Raw genomic sequence first — 18,649 nt, forward strand, 5'->3', positions numbered from 1 at the left:
TGGAGTCCTGGAATGGTGGAATACGCTGCGGTTGGAAAGGGCCCCTGCGGGATTGGGAGGGCAGCCCCGGCCCGCGGCAGCACACCCCACCCCGCGGTTCCCACCATGTGCTTGTTCGTGCCCGGTGCCCAGCCACCCTCGGGGGGGAAAAACTTTCCTTAAAACCCCACCTGGCCCTGCCCTGACTCAGCCCCACGCAGTTACCCCGACCAGCTGCAACTCCTCCACCTGCACGGGGCCGGGGTTGTTACGTGTGACGACATTTTGTTCGCTTTCAGAATGATTTTCTTTGCTTTGGAAATGATTCTCCCCCACCACCACCTCCCTTTCCTACTGCTGCAAAAAGTTGCTTGTTTCTTGCTCTTTTTTCCCCCTTCAGGAATTCCCTGATTGTACTCGAGCCGTGTGGCGTTCCTCGTGTTTTATTGCGCTTTAAAGTCACCTTAAAGGGGCTTTTTTGGAGTGGGGAGGTACGTGCTCCCCACTTCATCAGCCGACAGGTGCTAATGTGCTAAATAAACCACCTAAGACTGGGATAAATTGCTCTGGAGCTGTTGCCAGGAGACATACACTACTTGCATACACAAGATAAAGTCCCCTCGTATAGTATCTGAATGATTCACTTCTGAAGGGCAGCTGAAGGGAATAAAAGCAAGCGGCCCACGTGGCTTCCCTGGGCAAAAACATTTTTATGCTGGGCAGCACCTTAACTGCTGCAAACTCGTGCAGGTTTGGTAAATGGCCTTTGAACAAGCTGCTTCTTGCACCAGGTTTTGGGAGAAAAGAGCGCTGCAAAGAATTTTAGACTAAATTAGAAGAGAGAACTACGTTTTAGCGTGGATATTTCTGTGGAGTTTTGCCTTACCCGGCTTATTTTAGGGAGTTATATTTAAAGAAGGCGGTTCTCCCGGATTTTCTGTAAGATTTGGATTAAGCTGAGCCTGTGTTGGCTGGCACACGGGCAGTGGTGTGAGAGGAGTGGAGATGTTTGTTTTGTTGAACTCAGTAAATGTCTCTTCGTACCTTTTTCAGGTTCACTACTGTTAGAATCGAAGATAAATCCAAATACTGCATATCAAAAACAGCAGGCAAGTATTATTGCTAGGCTTTGTTTTTTTCTGATTGCTGAGGAATTGTTTTGTGCTTGAAGTAATTGTGTTTTTCAGGAAAACGGGATGACATGGAACTGTTGATGGTGTTTTTTATAGAGGTGAAAAACTTCCTTAGAAGCCTGTAGGGGCTATAACGCTTTGAATTCTAGAAATTAAAATGTGTGTCTTGAAAAAGCATTTCAGACCTCAGGCTTTGAACATAACGTATGCAAGTTGGATAAATATTGAACTCATTACAGGAAAAAAATAGTTGGAACCATACATGTGTAACTTTTGTCTCCCACCCCAAGCTGTCTGAAATAATTGCTGTATTATTTCTTTGGCCAGTTCTGTTGAAGTGTATTTATTTACTTCTTGAGTTCTTTTGCTGGAGTAACATAAAGGAATTTGTGGGACTTCTTTCACTATTGTTGCTGTTCAGTTTTTATTTTAAGCCCTGAAAACTTGTGCTGTCCTTGGGAAGGCTCTGAGCCATGGTGAGACTTACCTGCATGGTTCCTTTTCCTTGGGGAAAACCTGCTGCAAGACAAGGCAGTAAAGCAGCTGGGAGCTATGTTAATAGGTCATTTTTGGCTAATCTACTGAAAAAAATCAGCTTACTGAACCTCTACTGCTTTTATCACTTTCATTGTTTTCCCTTTTTCAGCTTTAATTTTTGGTGTCTCTGCCTACATTGTTCTCCTGGGTTTTCTGGATTTTTTTCTGTCTGTTCCTTTGTTCTGCAGTAGATTCTCTGTTCCTTTTGTTCAGTATTTGCTCCTGTTCTTCATCACTGTGGCACCCAGAAGTGTTTCAGCACTGGGAAACAGTAATTTTGTTCTTCCTGAGTCCGAAGAGAGACGTCTTTTAAGGATTTAGTTTTAGTGACAGTGTGAGAATTGGAGAAAGAAACTTTGTTATCTCTTGATCGTGGGTTGGCTCACTTCAGGTTAGGAGGGAGTTGGAGTCCTGGGCCAACCTTTCCAGAAGGATCTGTTTGCTGTGGTTTCTGGGTGGGTTGAGTCAGGTGGGTGACATCCACAGGCCTGTCCCTGGGTGGGCCACGCTCAGGAAGGAGGATGATCTTCGTGGAGCTCTGCAGAGCCTTGCACTGCTTCCTGTTTACTGGGGGAAACCAATACACATCAAAATACAAATGCAGGTTATGTCCCTGTAGAATTTAAAACGCTTCCTTTTGCACCCTGTTTCCTGAAACTTCATACAACCGATTAGTTGAAAGCTTTTCTCACTTAATTGGTAGCGAAGTTTCAAGTGACTTAAGTAGCTTTGGTTGTCGTTTTTCACGTGGAAAAGGTAGGTCATAGTTTAGAAAAACCTCAAGCTGAGGTTTATTTTGGTTGGCTTTTGTTCCTGATTCTAATCCTTTTGTGTCCTTGTGGCAGAAAGGGTTTTTTTTCGCTGTTCACTCTTTTGAAGAAGTTTGGGTTTGCTTTTTTTAAGAGGAATAATGATTGATGACTTCCAGAGCCAGGTTGATGTTTCCTGGCAGAAGGGAAACGTGCCCTGCCTACACATCTGTCTTCATGTAAATGCCTTGAATGGACTTAGAGGAGAGTTAACTCTTAGACTGTGATTTGTGTAACAGTGTTGTGTGGAAAAAAGGGAGCCAGCTGATTTTTGGGTGCTGTGCATCAGTCTGTGATTCTAATCTCTGGTAACATGGATGCAGAGGACACAGAGCCTGCAGAGATCCCCCTGGACTTCTGGGCCCAGGCTTTGGGAGGTGTGTTCCCCCGTGGAACACCCCACACTGGCCGAGGGGCAGGGTCACATGTGTTCTGGAGCCTCTTGCAGGAGCAGTTTGAAAAGTTGTTACCACACCCATTTGTTGTTTCACCCTCTGCTCAAGGTTGCTGTTCCCTGGCAGGACTGGCAGAAGAGCTGGAACTGCTACAGAAATCCTTGCTGGGAATGCTGCCTCTGATGTTAACTTTTTTTAGGTGTGCTCTGAGATGAAAATGTGTGCAAATCCTATCTTTTACCCGGAGTTGCCATCACTCATGTGACAACAGAGCCGTTTGCTAGAGGCAAAATCCGAGTTCCTCGAGGCTGGGATTTAACACATTTGCAGGGGGGCTGTTAAAGCAGTTGCCAGAGGGCTTCTTCACTCCTATTTCACTCTATTCACAGCACTGTGTGGCAGGTCAGATGTAGGAACTGAGGGAGCTGAAAACGTCCTCTTGCTGGATTAATTTCCATCAGCTTGTCCCTCCATCTGATTCCCCGTGCAGCGTGAGGGGCCAGAGCAGGAACGAGGAGAGGGGGAGCAGCAGGCACTGTGCAAACCAGCACTGAAGAGGGGCTTGAACTACTGGGAGCTGAAATTTTTGTTCAGAATTAGTATTTTTTTTTGACTTCCTGTGGTGTTTGAGTGAACTGGGGAGTGTTGCTGGTGGACAGAGCAGCACCATGGATATATGGAATACCCGGCACAGCATCGCTGTGCTCCTCGGGGGTTGGCTGAGGTCGTGCAGGAACCGTGTGCCAGATCACTTTATATTGGTTTTGGACCATTATCTTCTGATGAAACCATCCCTCAGTCTTTCTGAAATATTTTTGGAGAAGCTTATGTAACTTGTGCTTTGTGTGGGCAGTACAGATTGTAAGAAGCACCATTCAGTAACTCGAGAACTCTCACAAATTTTTGCCTCCAGTCCCTATGGATGCCTGGAGTCATTTTAAGGTACTGCACTAATTCTCTGACTTGAATCATCCTGGGCTATGAATAGAGCTGCTGAATGTGTGTCCTTTGTTCAGTGAAGCACCTCTGAGCCTCAGCCTACCTGGGAGTGCATTGATTTGAGTGTCAGGGCATCAGTCATTTCACTGGATGTTTCAAGACACACATTTCAGATTTTGAATTTTTTAACAGCTGTAAAATTGTACTTAATAATTCTTTTTTTTTTTTGATTAATCTCTGGAAGAGAACCGGATCAGGGAGCTGATCAGGCTGTTCAGTGCCTGCAGCTGACAGTATTTTTTTCCTTGAAGCCCAGTTCAACTGTTGCCTATAAAATGGCCCACAGCAAACAGATCCAGCTGTCCCTGAGCTGGAGATGAGGGGGGACAGCTGGAAGTGAGAACAGTGTCAGTTGTAAGGAGCTGTACCCTCTGTGCACTCGAGTGGGCCCAAAAGCAGGGAGGCTCCTGGGAACATTTGTGGCTGTGGGATAGAAGTGCCAGTGGAACAAGGACACTGCAGTACAAATAAGCAACTCTCATGAGCAGCACTAAAACCATAGTTCATTGAGCCCAGTTCTTTCCAGAATGGGAAAACTTGGTTTCTTCAAAGAAATACGTAAAAATTGGTAAGAAAGGGAATAAAAATGGAGTCTGTGCAAATGGAGTTGGTTTTAGTGTGGCCTGTTTTGGGAGAGGGAGGCTGATCTCTTGATATAATGAGCACCTTACAGACAGTAATCAATGAGCTTATCATTTCCTGGTGTTTCTTTGGATCTCCTTGCTAGGCTTAGATACCACTCCGAATATTTTGTTTCCAGCAAAAGTGATGCATAAGGTAAAGACTTAACAAGCCTTGCTAGGTTGTGTGGTGAATATTGAACATTGTAAGTGTGGGAAGTGAGTTACCTCACTGACCATTAAGCAAGGGCTGGCTAGTATTTAAAAACCACTTTAGCCTTTAAGCTGCGGTAACGGGTCAGGAAGTCAACAAACGTGGTTGCAGGTTGAACTGTTTTGCTGAAGCCCATCAACTGTGGTGCAGAGTTAGCAGAGAGCTCTTCAGTTTGGACACTTACCTGGGTTTGCTGCAGGGTGCTGAACTGCTGCCCTGGTTTCAGCTGGGATAAATTTCTTCCTCTAGTGGATGCTGTGGTTTGGGTTTAGGGTGAGAACAGCACTGATAACACAGGATGTTTTGGTTGTTGCTGAGCAATGCTTTCCTTAAATCAAGGACTGTGGAGTTCCCATGCCCTGCAGGTGAGGAGCTGCACAAGGAGCTGGGAGGGAGCATGGCCAGGGCAGCTGAAGTGGCCAAAGGGATATTCCAAACAATTGAACACCATGGGCAGTGGATAAACTGGGGGGGGTGGCTGGGAGGGGCCGATCCCTGCTCGGGGGCATCAGTCAGGGGGCTGAGCAACCGTGTTGTGCACCACTTGTCTGTCCTGGGGTTTATTCTGCTCTTTAGCTTCCTTTTGGTTGCTGCTATTATTATAATTATTAATTATATTTTCCTTTATTACCTGGATTAAACACTGTGTCAACCTGTGGGTTTCACCTTTTCCATTTCTCCTTCCCATCCCACTGGTTTGGGGGAAGTGAGGGAGCAGCTGGCTGGTCCTTAGTTGTCATCTGGGGTTAAACCACATCAACTCTGTATTTAAATGTCAGGGTACAGACCTACCCTCCTCACAGTACAGCAGCAAGTGTCCCAGTAAAACCTCTTACAAAAACTTCTTAGTCTATTCAGAAATTCCAGTGAAACTTCCAGAGCTTTTCTGTACAAGTGCAGGGATGGAATTGATGGAGACAATAGTGACAGAGGAAAAAAAACCTTGCTCAAATGGCAGCAGCTGGCAAGATGCTGGTAACTTTAGTAAGAACTTAGGAGGTTTATATTATTCAGGCTGTGTGTCTTTTAATTCAGAACAGATTATGTGAACGTCAGGCATTATTCCTGTCAGTGCTGGGGCTGTCTGAAACCCCTTCTGAGGAGGAAACTGAAATCTTAGGGGTTTGTTTCAGCTTTACTAAATATGAAAATACTTAAATTGTTCTACTGCAGGTTTAAGTTGATGTTCCTTATGACAGAACAGGTGATTTAGTATTTTAGTGTCATATGTTCTTTTATTGACAAATGTAACTTAATTAAAACTTTCTTCTGTAGACATTGGCTGTAAGGGATTAGAGATTAATATGCAATGCAGACCTGTTTCAGGAATAATTATTTTCTTGGTTTTATCTTAAACAGGACACCCTGATTGTTTGGTCAGAAGCAGAGAACTATGATTTAGCACTGAGTTTTCAAGAAAAAGCTGGCTGTGATGAGATTTGGGAAAAAATCTGCCAGGTACAGTTCACCTTACACATTTTGTTTCTTCTAGGTGTTTTATTGTCTTCTGTGACTTTTGATGCATCCTTTTTAAACCTCCTTGTAAAATAAGCAAATGCTCTTTGTTATTTTTTGTGCCTTTTCTGTGTAAGATCTAAAGTTGCCCCACTGAGAGCACCAGTTGTGGTTTTAGTGATGGAGTGTCAGGCTTGTGAAAAATCAATGTAATGGTGACACCCAGGGGCTGGTTGTTTTGGGGAGGTTTGTGGGATTGCTTTTATTAAAAAGGGGCTGCCAGAGCTCCAGGTTTTGATTGTCCTTGTCCCAGTTGGCCCTAGGAGGCAGCTTGTTGGAGTGCAGGGGAACTGCAGACGTGCTGCAAGGAATAAGGAGCTGGATGTGCCAGGGACAGGCAAAGAGGTGGCAGAGCCCAAACTGTCAGACCAAAGACTCAAAAAAAACCCCAAAGGGGCTAAAAAGCCCCAGCCTTCACATGGAAATTACCATAACCCTCCCTGGGACAAAGCAGGCAGTGGAGATGTGCTGTTATGTCAGTTGTTGATTATTTTGGTGTGTGATTTGGGACGAGGCAGTAACTGTGTGCACTCTCTGCTCAGGTTCAGGGCAAGGATCCCTCGGTGGAAGTCACACAGGACCTTATTGAGTCGGAAGAGGAGCACATAGAGGAGATGCCTGAAACCAGTCCCTTGATTGACCTTCCCACTTGTGAACTCAACAAACTTGAAGAGATCGCCGACCTCGTTACCTCTGTCCTGTCCTCGCCCATCCGCAGGGAGAAGCTGGCCCTGGCCCTGGAGAACGAAGGCTACATCAAAAAACTGCTGCAGCTCTTCCAGGTGTGCGAGAACCTGGAGAACACGGAGGGCTTGCACCACTTGTACGAGATCATCCGGGGCATTTTGTTCCTCAACAAAGCGACTCTGTTCGAGGTGATGTTCTCTGACGAGTGCATCATGGATGTGGTGGGCTGCCTGGAGTACGACCCTTCCTTGGCTCAGCCCAAGCGGCACAGGGAGTTCTTGACCAAAACAGCAAAATTTAAGGAGGTTATTCCTATCACAGACTCTGAACTCAGGCAAAAAATCCACCAGACTTACAGGGTACAGTATATTCAGGACATCATCTTGCCGACACCATCCGTTTTTGAAGAGAATTTTCTTTCTACCCTCACTTCCTTTATTTTCTTCAACAAAGTTGAGATTGTCAGTATGTTGCAGGTAAGTGGTTTTCAGTATGCTCTGGATGGATGATGTGTGGATACCTGTAGCTGTAGCTTCCAGTGGATTACAGTTAATCACACACACTTCCATTTGCACAGTGTCCCTTTCTTTTGGATGCCTTTGCTTTTGTATCTTGAAAAGGTAGATTTCAGGTGAGTAAATTTGATATTTTTTTTAACAGGTTGTAAACAGTGAAAGATTTTTCTCCTTGATTGCCAAGCCACAGAGACCTTTTGAGCTGGTTTTATAGAGGTATTTAGGGAACAAATATCAGTGTTCTGTATGAGGGGCATTTGTGCTGTGCTTGTAAGAAACTCTGTGGGTTTGTGATTCCAAAGAGCACGTTCAGAACCATTCCTGTTACACTGCTGTTACTTCGTGGTGCTGATTTCAAATGTTCATGTTGCCATAAAAATCGAGGGATTAGTTGCTGGGGTTTTTTTCATCCTGATACCCAGAAGTAATAATTAATAAATAACCAAGATGTCACTGCCAAAAACTGTCCTGCATGGGTGTGCCAACGGAGCTGGAGCGTGGAAGGAGCCTCAGTGAAGAGCTGTGTGTGAACTTCAGGGCATTTGGGTGTTTCCAGTGTGAACTAAAGGGTACCAAAGGGGCTTTATTCTGGTTTGGATCCATGTCCAAGGAGGCCACATTTGTGTGGAACAGATGACAAAGCTCCTGGGCTGGGTGTGGAGAGCCTCTGTGGAACAGGGAGAATGGAGAAGAGTAAAAACTGTGGGAAAAGAGGGGCTCTGGAGAAATAACATCCATATGGAGTATGGTAATGAGTGCAGATATGGGTGGAATATGGTAAAGAGTTCAACAGAGGACTGGAAAAAAAGTCCAAACTGAATAATTGCACAGAATTGCATGAGTAAGCTTTTTGGCTTCTTTCTACTTTCTTCTTTGTGGCTGAATAGTAGAAAGAAACTAAAAATTAAATCCCCCTTGCAAAATTAACGACTTTGTATTAAATACAGATTTCCCTTTAAATTCTTTTGCATCTGTTTTCTGAAACTAAAAATAAATTCAGCATTGTTCTCCTGAGGCCACAGTCCTTTCCATTTAGAGATTTTTAAGTCCTGTAAATTTATTTTTCATTGAGGCCTTACAGTGCTGGATATTTAATTGTGCTGTGGTTTGCTGTTCCCTCTAGTGCTCTTTGCAGGAGGCTCTGAAACCCTCTGACAGTTCTTTGCTGACTCTGTCCCTGCTCTTTGCCATCAGAATATGTGGCACGTAGGTTTGCCTGCTTGTTTTAAAGCTTGTAAAGGAGACATGGGTGATGATTTACAAATAATGTTGATCCTGGAGAATTACAACTGGGGAGAAAGCAGACATGGAAGAGCTGTAACTGAGGGGAATTCCCTGGTGGTGTGGAGCTCAGGGCTGCTGTCCCAGCCCTCTGGTGTCAGTCAGCTCCTCGTTGTGGCACAAGAGCTCTAAAGCTCCTTTGGGTTTGGTGAGCGCCTTGGACTCCTGTTACCCCAAATCCCCTGGCAAAGCTCCCTGGCTGAGGGCAGCTCATGGGAGGAGCAGATTGTGTTGGCCACAGCAAAGCTCCTTCCTACGTGCCACGGAGCACTGGGTCCCAGTGCTGCTGGGGATGGGAGGGAAACAAACCTGGAGCCAGCCTGGGCTCTGGGACATCGGGATTACTCTGGAGCAGCCTTGGGAAAGCAGGAGATCTCTCTAGAGTGGGGATTTTCTGGCATACCTGCTGTTGGTATGGTGTGGGTTTGGTTTTTGACAGGCTTAATGAAGCTGTTCAAGCCAGCAAAGCTTAAAATAAACCACTCGGTCTGTGTACGTTGTGCGCTCTGGGATGTTGGGTCCAGGTATCCCGTGTTTGTAAAGCACTTCTTTCCACACATCTTAAAAAAAAATCATGAGTCTTTGGCTGCACTGCTGTGACTGTAACAATTGTGTATTAAGTCAGCCTAATAAAGCACAGATTTTAGTGGCAGCACAAGGCCAGATAGAGAGGTGAGCACCCTCCATGTTCTGCAGTGCCAACCTGGTGTACATTTGTTATAGTGCTGCTGTTCTGCTCCTGCTTGTTCAATGCAGAAGCTCACAGAGTTGGGTCAGTGCATAATTTTGTAATGCTGTAGTGTGTTACTGTTTGCTTTCAGATTTATATTGTCTTTAAAAGATAACAGACATTTGATTTGAGAGGATGCCAGCACGATTCTCCATGTGAAGGAGTGCAGAGAAATCACCGGACAGAGAGGGCAGGAAGTGCCCAAACACTGGAGAGATGGTGATGTCACCCTGGGTTTTTGGTACCTCTTGAGTCCTAAGCAATGGGGTGACTGAAATGCTTTACAAGAAGTGAGGTGTTGTCCTGTATGTATTAAATATCTATTGGTAGTGGAGGGTGTGAATATGAAAAGCCAGTAATAGTCCAAAACCCACTGGGAATGATCCTGCTGGAAGTGTGCTGGCCTTGCTGCACTGTGGGATCCTACAAAAGTGGAAGCTTTGCCTTCTTTCAGGGGCTCTCTAAGCTGTGTTCCTTTTGTGTGTTCCACAGGAAGACGAGAAGTTTCTGTCTGAAGTTTTTGCACAATTAACAGATGAAGCTACAGATGATGACAAACGGTGTGAACTGGTGAGTGTGAGCTCGGGGGGTCCCTCAGCCCTTAAATTGCAGCCAGGAAACAGAAACAGTGGAACTGCTCTGCTGGTTTCTGTGGAATCACCCAGCACGCACACTCTGCTACAAACTGGAACTCTTTCCTCCTTCCAGAGGGTTGTCAGACTCATGCACCTGTAATTACATTTTCCCTGTGCAACAGGTGAACTTTTTCAAGGAGTTCTGCGCCTTCTCTCAGACGTTACAACCTCAGAACAGAGACGCCTTTTTCAAAACTTTGGCCAAGTTGGGAATTCTTCCAGCTCTTGAAATTGTCATGGTAAGTGAATGCCTGGGGCTGATTGCAATAAAATAGAGAAAGCCCCAGCCTTTGCAGCAGGTCTGGGCTGTGCTGAGCAGCCCTGTGTCAGTCTGCTGGGCCAGCTCTGCCCTGCTGAGGCTGGAAGGTGACAGGGACATTCAGAATCCAAAGGCTGCCCCCAGGCTCTGACCTGGGTGCTCTGGCCATTGTTACTCTGTGTGGCAGAGAAGTCTGATCAGTGCAGTCCTTGTGCCAGGGAGCTGTAAAGATTGAAAGAGGCTCTTTTTTTCCTGTGGCAGCTCAATTGTTGTTGTTGTGGTTGTTGTTGGGACAGGGCCAAAGAAGTATTTTTAGATAATCTTGAACTGTGAGCTGGTCCCTGCCCGAAAGATCACGTAATCCTGTCATTAGCAGATTAATCTTTCCTAATCAGCAGTGGGAAAACATAATTTTTTTTCACTCTTTTGGTTGCAGCAGCTGTTGCTGCCTGACCATTGCAGTTCATCTTGCTGGTTTGTTGTTGTTTTTCTGCAACCCTCTTACTGTGTTTCTCAGAGAAACTTGTGCGGTGAAACGTTCTCAAAACTTTCCAATCCCTTTCCTTTGCAGCTTTACTTGATAATAAATACCAATCTTAATTTGTTCTAACTTATTAATTTATTTTTTTTTTATTAGGGAATGGATGATCTGCAAGTTAGATCTGCTGCTACAGATATATTTTCTTATCTGGTAGAATTTAGTCCATCCATGGTCCGAGAATTTGTGATGCAAGAGGCCCAGCAGAGTGATGATGTAAGTGAAAGTGGTTCAGAGTTTGAATATACCAGTTTTAGAGCAAACAGGGGAAAAAACGAGCATATCCCAAGTTCTGGAGAGGTTTGACCCAAAAACGTCAGTATTAGAAACACAGGACAAAGTAGATTTAAAATACAGACATTTGTGAGCGTGTTGGTGTTCCCCGAGGTCACAGTGTGACTGACAAGGATTGTGGGTGTGGAGGGTTGTGCTTGACAGAATTCCTGTATCCCAGTGTGTCTCCATGCCTCAGTTTCACTTGAATTTGTCTTCTAAAAACTGACAGAAATTAGGGGAATTGCTTTCCCCCCTTGGCTGTGTGTGTGACCGTGTTTGTCTGGGGTTTCTGTGCAGGACATCCTCCTCATCAACGTGGTCATCGAGCAGATGATCTGTGACACTGACCCGGAGCTGGGGGGAGCTGTGCAGCTCATGGGGCTGCTGAGGACCCTCATCGACCCCGAGAACATGCTGGCCACAGCCAATGTGAGCAAACACAGCTCTGCTGCCTGGGCAGAGTTAAAAACCTGTACTCTCTGTGTTTGGGCTGACAGTGAATTTTAACAAGCTAAATAACAAGCTGCAGCTTCTGTCAGCTTTTGATAATAAAACATATGTTTTTGGGGCACTGTACAGGTATTCATTAAACAAGTTTTGTCAAGCATTCCGAGTTATTGATGTATTTCCAGCATATCTTTGCATGGTGGGGATTTTTTGGTGACAGTTACCTTGGTTAGATGTCCCAAAATGAAAGAAAGAGTCTTCCTTGAGCGAAGACAGATCTGCAGGCCTGACTGATAATGTCCAGGCAGACCTGGAGGAGTCAGTGGAATTCTTTGTGGGCTGTCTCCCTTGTTACTGTTCTTTCTTATTTCAGAGCTTATGCCCACATGCCAGTGTTTAATAAGGTGATTTTTCTTTCAGAAAACAGAGAAAAGCGAGTTTCTCAACTTCTTCTACAACCATTGCATGCACGTGCTGACGGCGCCGCTGCTGGCCAACACGGCCCAGGAGAAGGGGGAGAAAGGTACTGCCCTGCTGCTGATCATGCTAATATTCTGTTGTTAACAGCACTCTAACTTCATCAGTACAATTCTTAAAACTATTTGCTGTAAAGCAGGAGGTGTCTGTAGGTCACAGGGGCTTTTGTGCAAAAGTTTACAAAACTGCTGTGAGAGCCCTCAGCTGTTTTGTGACTCAAAGCAGGGCAGCTCGGAACTCCCTCACCTTGGTTCTTCTTGAACTTTTCCTGGTGCCAGTAAAAGAATTGGAAATCTTTTGTTTGTTGCAAGCAAATAACACTCATTAGTTTGCCTCTAGTGCTTTACAAACAGGAGTTTAACATGTCTTGATGCTGACTTTGTGAAGCCTCTTGCCTTGGACTTCATGAACACTCTTTCAAGAGATTAAATCAAACCAATATGTATTTGGTGAAAACATCTGTTTCATCTTCCCCATCTTCTCTTATTAAGTCAAAAAAAAATGTTTTGGCATTTTATACAGAAATAAACCTGGTAAAAACATCTGTTGTAGTGCTGAGTGTATTATTTGAAAAATTTAGACCAGGCACTTTATTCTATGTAGGGATAATATTGTAAGTATCAGGTTACATACTTTCACCTCGTTGGGGTTGGAAACTTTGTAATGTAAATTAAATATTATTTAATGTAAATGAAATCTCCCCTGGCTGCATCCTTGTTGCACGTTGATTTCTGTATAGCTTCCAGGAACTTTTGATCTAGTGAAAAGTCTGGCCATCTGTAGAATTGATTGTTTATCCCCATCTTTGAAATACTGACAGCGCCTTGAAAACCTTTTCCTGATGTTTGTTTCTGTTTTCTCTCGGTCAGATGCAGTAGTTGGATCCACTAAGAGTAATACAATTTGTCCTGGTAAGTTTTAATTGACTTTGAGTTTTGGAAGTTACCTTGTTTGCTGTGTATGGTGTTTTATTAAAAGAGAAAGTTAGGTTTGTTTCTTGTAATGCATTTTATTGAAATAGATGTGGGTGCTTTGCTTCACTTGAGACAACTGGAAGCAACGCAGTAAAACGAAAATCCATTAAAAACTGTGTCAGGAACTGCAATATCAGCTGAGCCTGGTGAGGATTTGGTGCATGACTGCACATTGTTTATTTTGGTATCATTTAAGTGTTCATTTCTCTCACAGATAATTATCAAACGGCACAACTACTTGCCTTAATTCTGGAGCTGCTTACTTTTTGTGTGGAGCATCACACATATCACATCAAGAACTACATCATGAACAAAGATTTGCTGAGAAGAGTCCTGGTCTTGATGAATTCCAAACACACCTTCCTGGCCTTGTGTGAGTATGGAGCTGTTGATTTCCTCCTTCAAGCTCTGTGTGCACTTGGGGAAGCTGTTCCAGTGCCAGTGGGCACTTAAAATGCCTGGTAATTCCCTGTTTACTACTGACTCCTGTTGAGTAATTGCTGCTGGACTTTAGACAGAGATCAGTGGTCCCTGATGGCTTTCAAACACCCAGGAAAGTGAGAGAAGGAAAAGGAAAGGTGACCTGTCAGCACCTGCTGCTGCTGCACTTGCCCAGGGTGCTCCTGGGTGCTCTGGGTTTGGGGTGCACCTTCCTCAGGGCAGCACCAGGCACGGGATTAGTGAACCCTGGAATTGCTTTGCTCGTGCAGGTGCTCTTCGCTTCATGAGGAGGATAATTGGGCTGAAGGATGAGTTCTACAACCGTTACATCACCAAGGGAAACCTCTTTGAGCCCGTGATCAACGCGCTGCTGGACAACGGCACCCGCTACAACCTGCTCAACTCTGCCGTCATCGAGCTCTTCGAGTTCATCCGGGTGGTGAGTCCTGCTCAGCTCTGACCCCTGGGCACATGGCAACCCTTCCCTTCCACCTCAAATCCCTCCTGGACATAAACAGCCAGGTCAAGTGACCCCGTAACGTGCCCGCTGTTCGTGACTGTCCCACCGCGGAGGGCGTGTGGGCCCTGCTGGTGTGAAGCTGTCCCGGGGCTCAGTCCCGCTCAGGGCTTCCCTGTGGTGCTTCTGGACCAAACCTGGCACTGAGGAATGAAGGGAAATGTGTTGTATGGCACTAAATCTGGGTATCAGGGGGTCTCAGTGAGACTAATTTGGCTACGAACGTTGTCCTTTAAATCCTACACGAGTGTTTCCCTGGCCAGTGGCAGCTTTGGATCAGTGTGTGTGGGAACACTGTGTGTGTGGGCAGCACAGGCAGGAGCACCCAGCTCCTTGGGAAACAAGGACTTGGAGCAGCTCCTGAGCCACTGGCTGGGAGAGCCTCGACGTGTGGGAGGCTTTCCAGGGAATCTCTGTGCCCTGGGAAAGTGAAGGGCAGTTTTTACTCACAGGATATTGTAGCTGCTGTCTTTTCCAGCAAGAAGAAAATTTGGAATGTTAGGGTTTGATGTGGTGACAGACTTGTTAGAGGGACACTGACCAAGAGGTGCCTTGTCCCATGGGAGCTGCTGTAGTTACTGAGTACTGGGAGAACTGGAAGCTGCAGGGAGAGCAGGGCACAGCTATCCCAGATAAAACATCCTGGTTCATGAGAGCATCACAGATTGCACTGGGACACTGCTGAGTATTGTCTGTGTCTGTGGGAAATTCAGTAATTATTTCTGGATCTCAGCTTTTATTGAAGATAAATCTGAATACTTCACGTTTGTACAATATTGTACAATAATATTTTGGTTCTAGGCAAGGAATCAGTTCCTTTCCAGACTAAACTCAAAAACTTTGAGCTCCTGCCTGTGACCACGTGAGACTGAAACCCTGTCTTGTTCTCCTGCAGGAAGACATTAAGTCCCTTATTGCACATATAGTTGAAAACTTCTATAATGCACTTGAATCTATTGAATATGTTCAGACGTTCAAGGGACTGAAGACAAAATATGAGCAAGAAAAAGACCGACAGACCCAGAAGCTGAACAGGTGGGCCCTGCTTTGTGTGCTCTGGGTCTGTCCCGGGGAGCTGGCACACCACTGCCAGCTGGGGTGGGGGTACAGCTGGGAATGGAGGGCCAAACTCCCCCTGAGAGTCTGGGAGCCGCTGCTGCTCCCCGGTGTGCCCCGGCAGCAGAGCTGGAACCCCTGTGCCGTGTCTCTTGCAGCGTCCCCTCCATCCTGCGCAGCAACAGGTTCCGCAGGGACGCCCGAGCCTTGGAGGAGGATGAGGAGATGTGGTTCAATGAGGATGAGGAGGAAGAAGGAGAAGCTGTTGTCCCTCCAGTCGAGAAGTCAAAGCAGGAGGATGATTTCCCAGATAGCTATGAAAAATTTATGGAGACTAAAAAAGGTACTTACCCTGCTTGAGCTTGTTGGCACTGGAAGGGCTCCGTGGCAGACCCATGGATTGTGCTCTGCACCACGAGCAGCACTGAGGGTGTTCTGTGTCAGTCAGGCAGGAGATCTGAGCGTGTCTTTGCAAGCCAGTTCAGGGTTCAAATAATGAGTTAAACTGCTCCGGGCACGCGTTTAGTGTAAATGGCACTCAAAGGCAAGACTGTGCTTGTGTGCTCTGAGTGAGCCCTGGCCCTCAGCGTGTGGGCCCTGCTCAGTTTGCTGCTGAGGGCCCTGGGTGAGGCCGGATGGGGAACTGTCCATTTGGAGACAAAGGACAACCAAAAAACCCGTCGGCTCTCGCCCCGCGCTCGTGCTGTGATGCAGATGGTGCTCCTGGTGTGCAGCTGTTCCTAAGTGTGGCAATGTTTGTCCCTCAGCTAAGGAGAGCGAAGACAAAGAGAATCTTCCCAAAAGGACTTCAGCTGGGGGATTCAAATTCACTTTTTCCCACTCAGCCAGCGCAGCCAACGGTGCCAACGGTGCCAACAGTAAATCGGTGGCAGCTCAGACGTCCCCGGTGAGCTCCAACGGCTCCTCCTCCAAGAGCACGGCCCTGGCCCCGGCGGTGACGGCCCCCAAGGTGGGACAGGGGCTGGCACGGGGGGCTCAGCAAAACCCTGAGCGGGTGGGGAGGGTTTAGGGAAGGGCTGGGCGGGACTGCAGCCCCTTGGTGTCCGGTGCCACGGTCTCATTCCGTGTTTTCCTCACGGCTTCACTGCTGCCACTCCTCAGCTTGTTCCCTGCCCGGTCACTGCTCCATGGACAGGGGAGATTGAGGTTTTTGGGAACTCTGTTAGTGCTCCCTGTCCAGGCAGTTCCCAGGTGTTTTTGAGCAGGCAAGGGCGGTGATGGCCCCTCTGTGGTGCCTGGCACAGCCCTGCACTGTTGGAATCTCCGTCCCCTCAGCACCTATGGAAAAGTGGGGCAGGAATTTGATTGCCCACCCCGAGGCTGAGCAGCCAGAGGGATCTCAGGGTGCACAGCAGGTCTGTGTCCATCCAGCAGGGAGCTTCAGAAGGGACTTCCATACAGTTGTGAGGCCAGACCCAGAGGAGTGAGGGGGCTCCAGTGTTTTTGCAGCTTCAGGACCACTCTCCAGACAAATGGGTCTTGGAATGCCAAAGGCATCACCAGAAAACCCGCTGCTGCAGGCCGTGGTGTCCTGGCAGATGGGCTGGGGCTTGTCCTAAAATTGCACATTCCTTGGGTTTTTTTCAAGGTGAGAACTTCCTTTTTCCCTTTCTCTACTTGGCAGGGAAGTCTAGTTGGCCTAGTGGATTATCCTGATGATGAAGATGATGATGAAGAGGAGGAGACATCTCCAAGGAAAAGACCTCGTCTGGGTTCATAAAAGAAACCAAAACTTTGGAATAAGAACTTTTCCTACGGGGTTTCAAATGCTGCAACTGTTTCAAGAGCTAAAAAGAGTCTGATTCAGAAAGCTTTCTCCCATGAGTAAATAAGATAATACGAGGAGTAGCAAAAGAAACTCGGTGTATCAGCTAGAAAGGGTTAGTTCTGTAAACACAAAGCTTCCAAGGAACTTAATGTCTTTCTAGAGAGTAAGGAGTCTGCCATTCAGGCTGTCAAAAAAATGAAAAATGAAAAAAAAAAAAAGTGGGTTAGTATTCTCAGAACCTGGATGATGGCTTCTCAGCAAGGAAAGTCTCAGGTGTCGGGAGGGCAGGGGGAGGGAAAGGTATGGTAATACTTTTTTTAAAATATATTGCAGGGTTTCCCCAGTGTTTAACAGAACTAGGAAAAAAAAATAAAAGTCGAGCTTAAATTTTGAACCCAGTAATCTTAATTTTGTAATGGTGCTGTCAGTTGTGTTCTTTTAGCAATGCCTCTTTTAAAAACAATTTTAAGGGAAAACTAACTCTGTTTGCATAAGAACAATCCATGTTTTGGGACCATTTCTTACCAACTAAATGACATTTCTCATGGTTGGAGGGAGGGAGGCTGCAGTTCCAGTGCATGTGGAGTTGGTCAAACAGTTCAGGGGAGCTTTGAGCTCTGTTTCCCCAGAGGAGAGGACGAAGCTGGATCCAGAATGGGAGGTTTGGCTTGGCTTTTTGGGTTAGATAGTATCAGTAATATCAATGCCAAGGAGCAAAAGCTTCCCCAGTCTCTGCAGGAGCTGCTTGGTGCTGTCCATGGCACAGCCCAGAACTGCTGGCGTCGAGGTGGGCGAGATCCCGAGTTCCAGCCGCGCTCCCTGTCGCTCCAAGAGCTGCCTCAGCTGGAGCAGCCCCTGTGTGTGAGTTCACGTTGCAGGATGGAGGTGGGAATGAGAAACACTAACAGGCTTCTCCTCGGGAGGAATTAGAGCAGCAGGTCAACACCCAGGTCAGCGTGGACCAAGCTGGAATTATTGCCAAGAGAACACCGGGATCTGGGGCGGGATCAACAAGCAGCACCTGAACCTGGGTGGGACAGAAGCTGCTTTTTTAACAAACAAAAGCACATTCCACGTAGGTGACAGGGGGAGGTGACAGGGGGAGGTGACAGGCAGTTGGGGGAGGCAAACAGTCCAGGTTTTATTTCGCAGAGCAGCACGTGAACTGTAAATATTTTAATGTTAGTTTGCCCATTGTGATCCGAGATCATGGCAGAGCGAGAGGAAATTTCCCAAGTGTTAAAGGATGGAACCAGCTGCAATCCACCACATAGGTCACTCTTGTAATACGTGTTATGGGTCCATTTCTCCTGGAATAGTTTAAACTGAAGCAGTTTCTCTGTTTTGGAGATTATTTTTTTTTTTGGTAGTTTTAATTTTAGCTCTTGTTTGGAAAAAGATGGGCTGTCTGTGTAGATATGAAGTATAGTTTTTTTCCATAAAACAGAAGTTTATTTTGTATTAAAGATACCACTGTACTTGTTTTACACCATTTGTATACATGTGGTGATATTAATGCTGAACTGTAAAATTCAGGAATTAAAATGTGACCCTGTAATTCCATAATTCCTGCTTTTGTTTGGTTTGTTACACAGGGTGAGTTATCTGTGGCCGTTTTAGGGCATTGTTGGAGATGAGTTGTCCTTGCAGTTCCAACAGGAACTGTCCAGCACTAGCTGGGATCCCGGTGGGAAGGTGTGAGCTCCTGGATGGACCTGGGCCAGTGGTGCTGCCCCTGAGGGCTCCAGCCCCCCAGCTGGGACTCCTCGTTTCCACCCGTGGGATGGAGCAGCTCCAGCTCTGAGGAAGCGTTTGCTGGGAAAGTG

The 18,649-nt window shown here is 46.3% G+C and overlaps 1 protein-coding gene across 2 annotated transcripts; it reads left to right on the forward strand.

Moving 5' to 3' along the window:
• The first annotated feature begins 992 nt into the window (after positions 1 to 992).
• Positions 993 to 18,389, forward strand: PPP4R3B (protein phosphatase 4 regulatory subunit 3B). Of its 2 annotated transcripts, XM_018077524.2 has the most exons (15): positions 993 to 1,088; positions 6,046 to 6,144; positions 6,744 to 7,364; positions 9,907 to 9,984; positions 10,172 to 10,288; positions 10,946 to 11,062; positions 11,420 to 11,551; positions 11,990 to 12,092; positions 12,916 to 12,957; positions 13,235 to 13,393; positions 13,731 to 13,900; positions 14,874 to 15,013; positions 15,193 to 15,377; positions 15,802 to 16,004; positions 16,680 to 18,389. In XM_018077524.2, the coding sequence occupies exons 3-15, from the start codon at positions 6,816 to 6,818 to the stop codon at positions 16,773 to 16,775; spliced, it is 2,091 nt and encodes a 696-aa protein (XP_017933013.1). In that variant the 5' UTR covers positions 993 to 1,088; positions 6,046 to 6,144; positions 6,744 to 6,815; the 3' UTR covers positions 16,776 to 18,389. The 2 variants fall into 2 exon arrangements, with proteins under 2 accessions (XP_017933013.1, XP_017933011.1); XM_018077522.2 differs by lacking the exon at positions 993 to 1,088 and having other exon boundaries at positions 6,052 to 6,144; positions 15,880 to 16,004.
• The last annotated feature ends 260 nt before the right edge of the window (positions 18,390 to 18,649 follow it).

The sequence above is a fragment of the Manacus vitellinus genome, unplaced genomic scaffold (assembly GCF_001715985.3).
Source record: "Manacus vitellinus isolate BGI_N305 unplaced genomic scaffold, ASM171598v3 scaffold_38_pilon, whole genome shotgun sequence".
NCBI classification, from domain to species: Eukaryota; Metazoa; Chordata; class Aves; order Passeriformes; family Pipridae; genus Manacus; species Manacus vitellinus.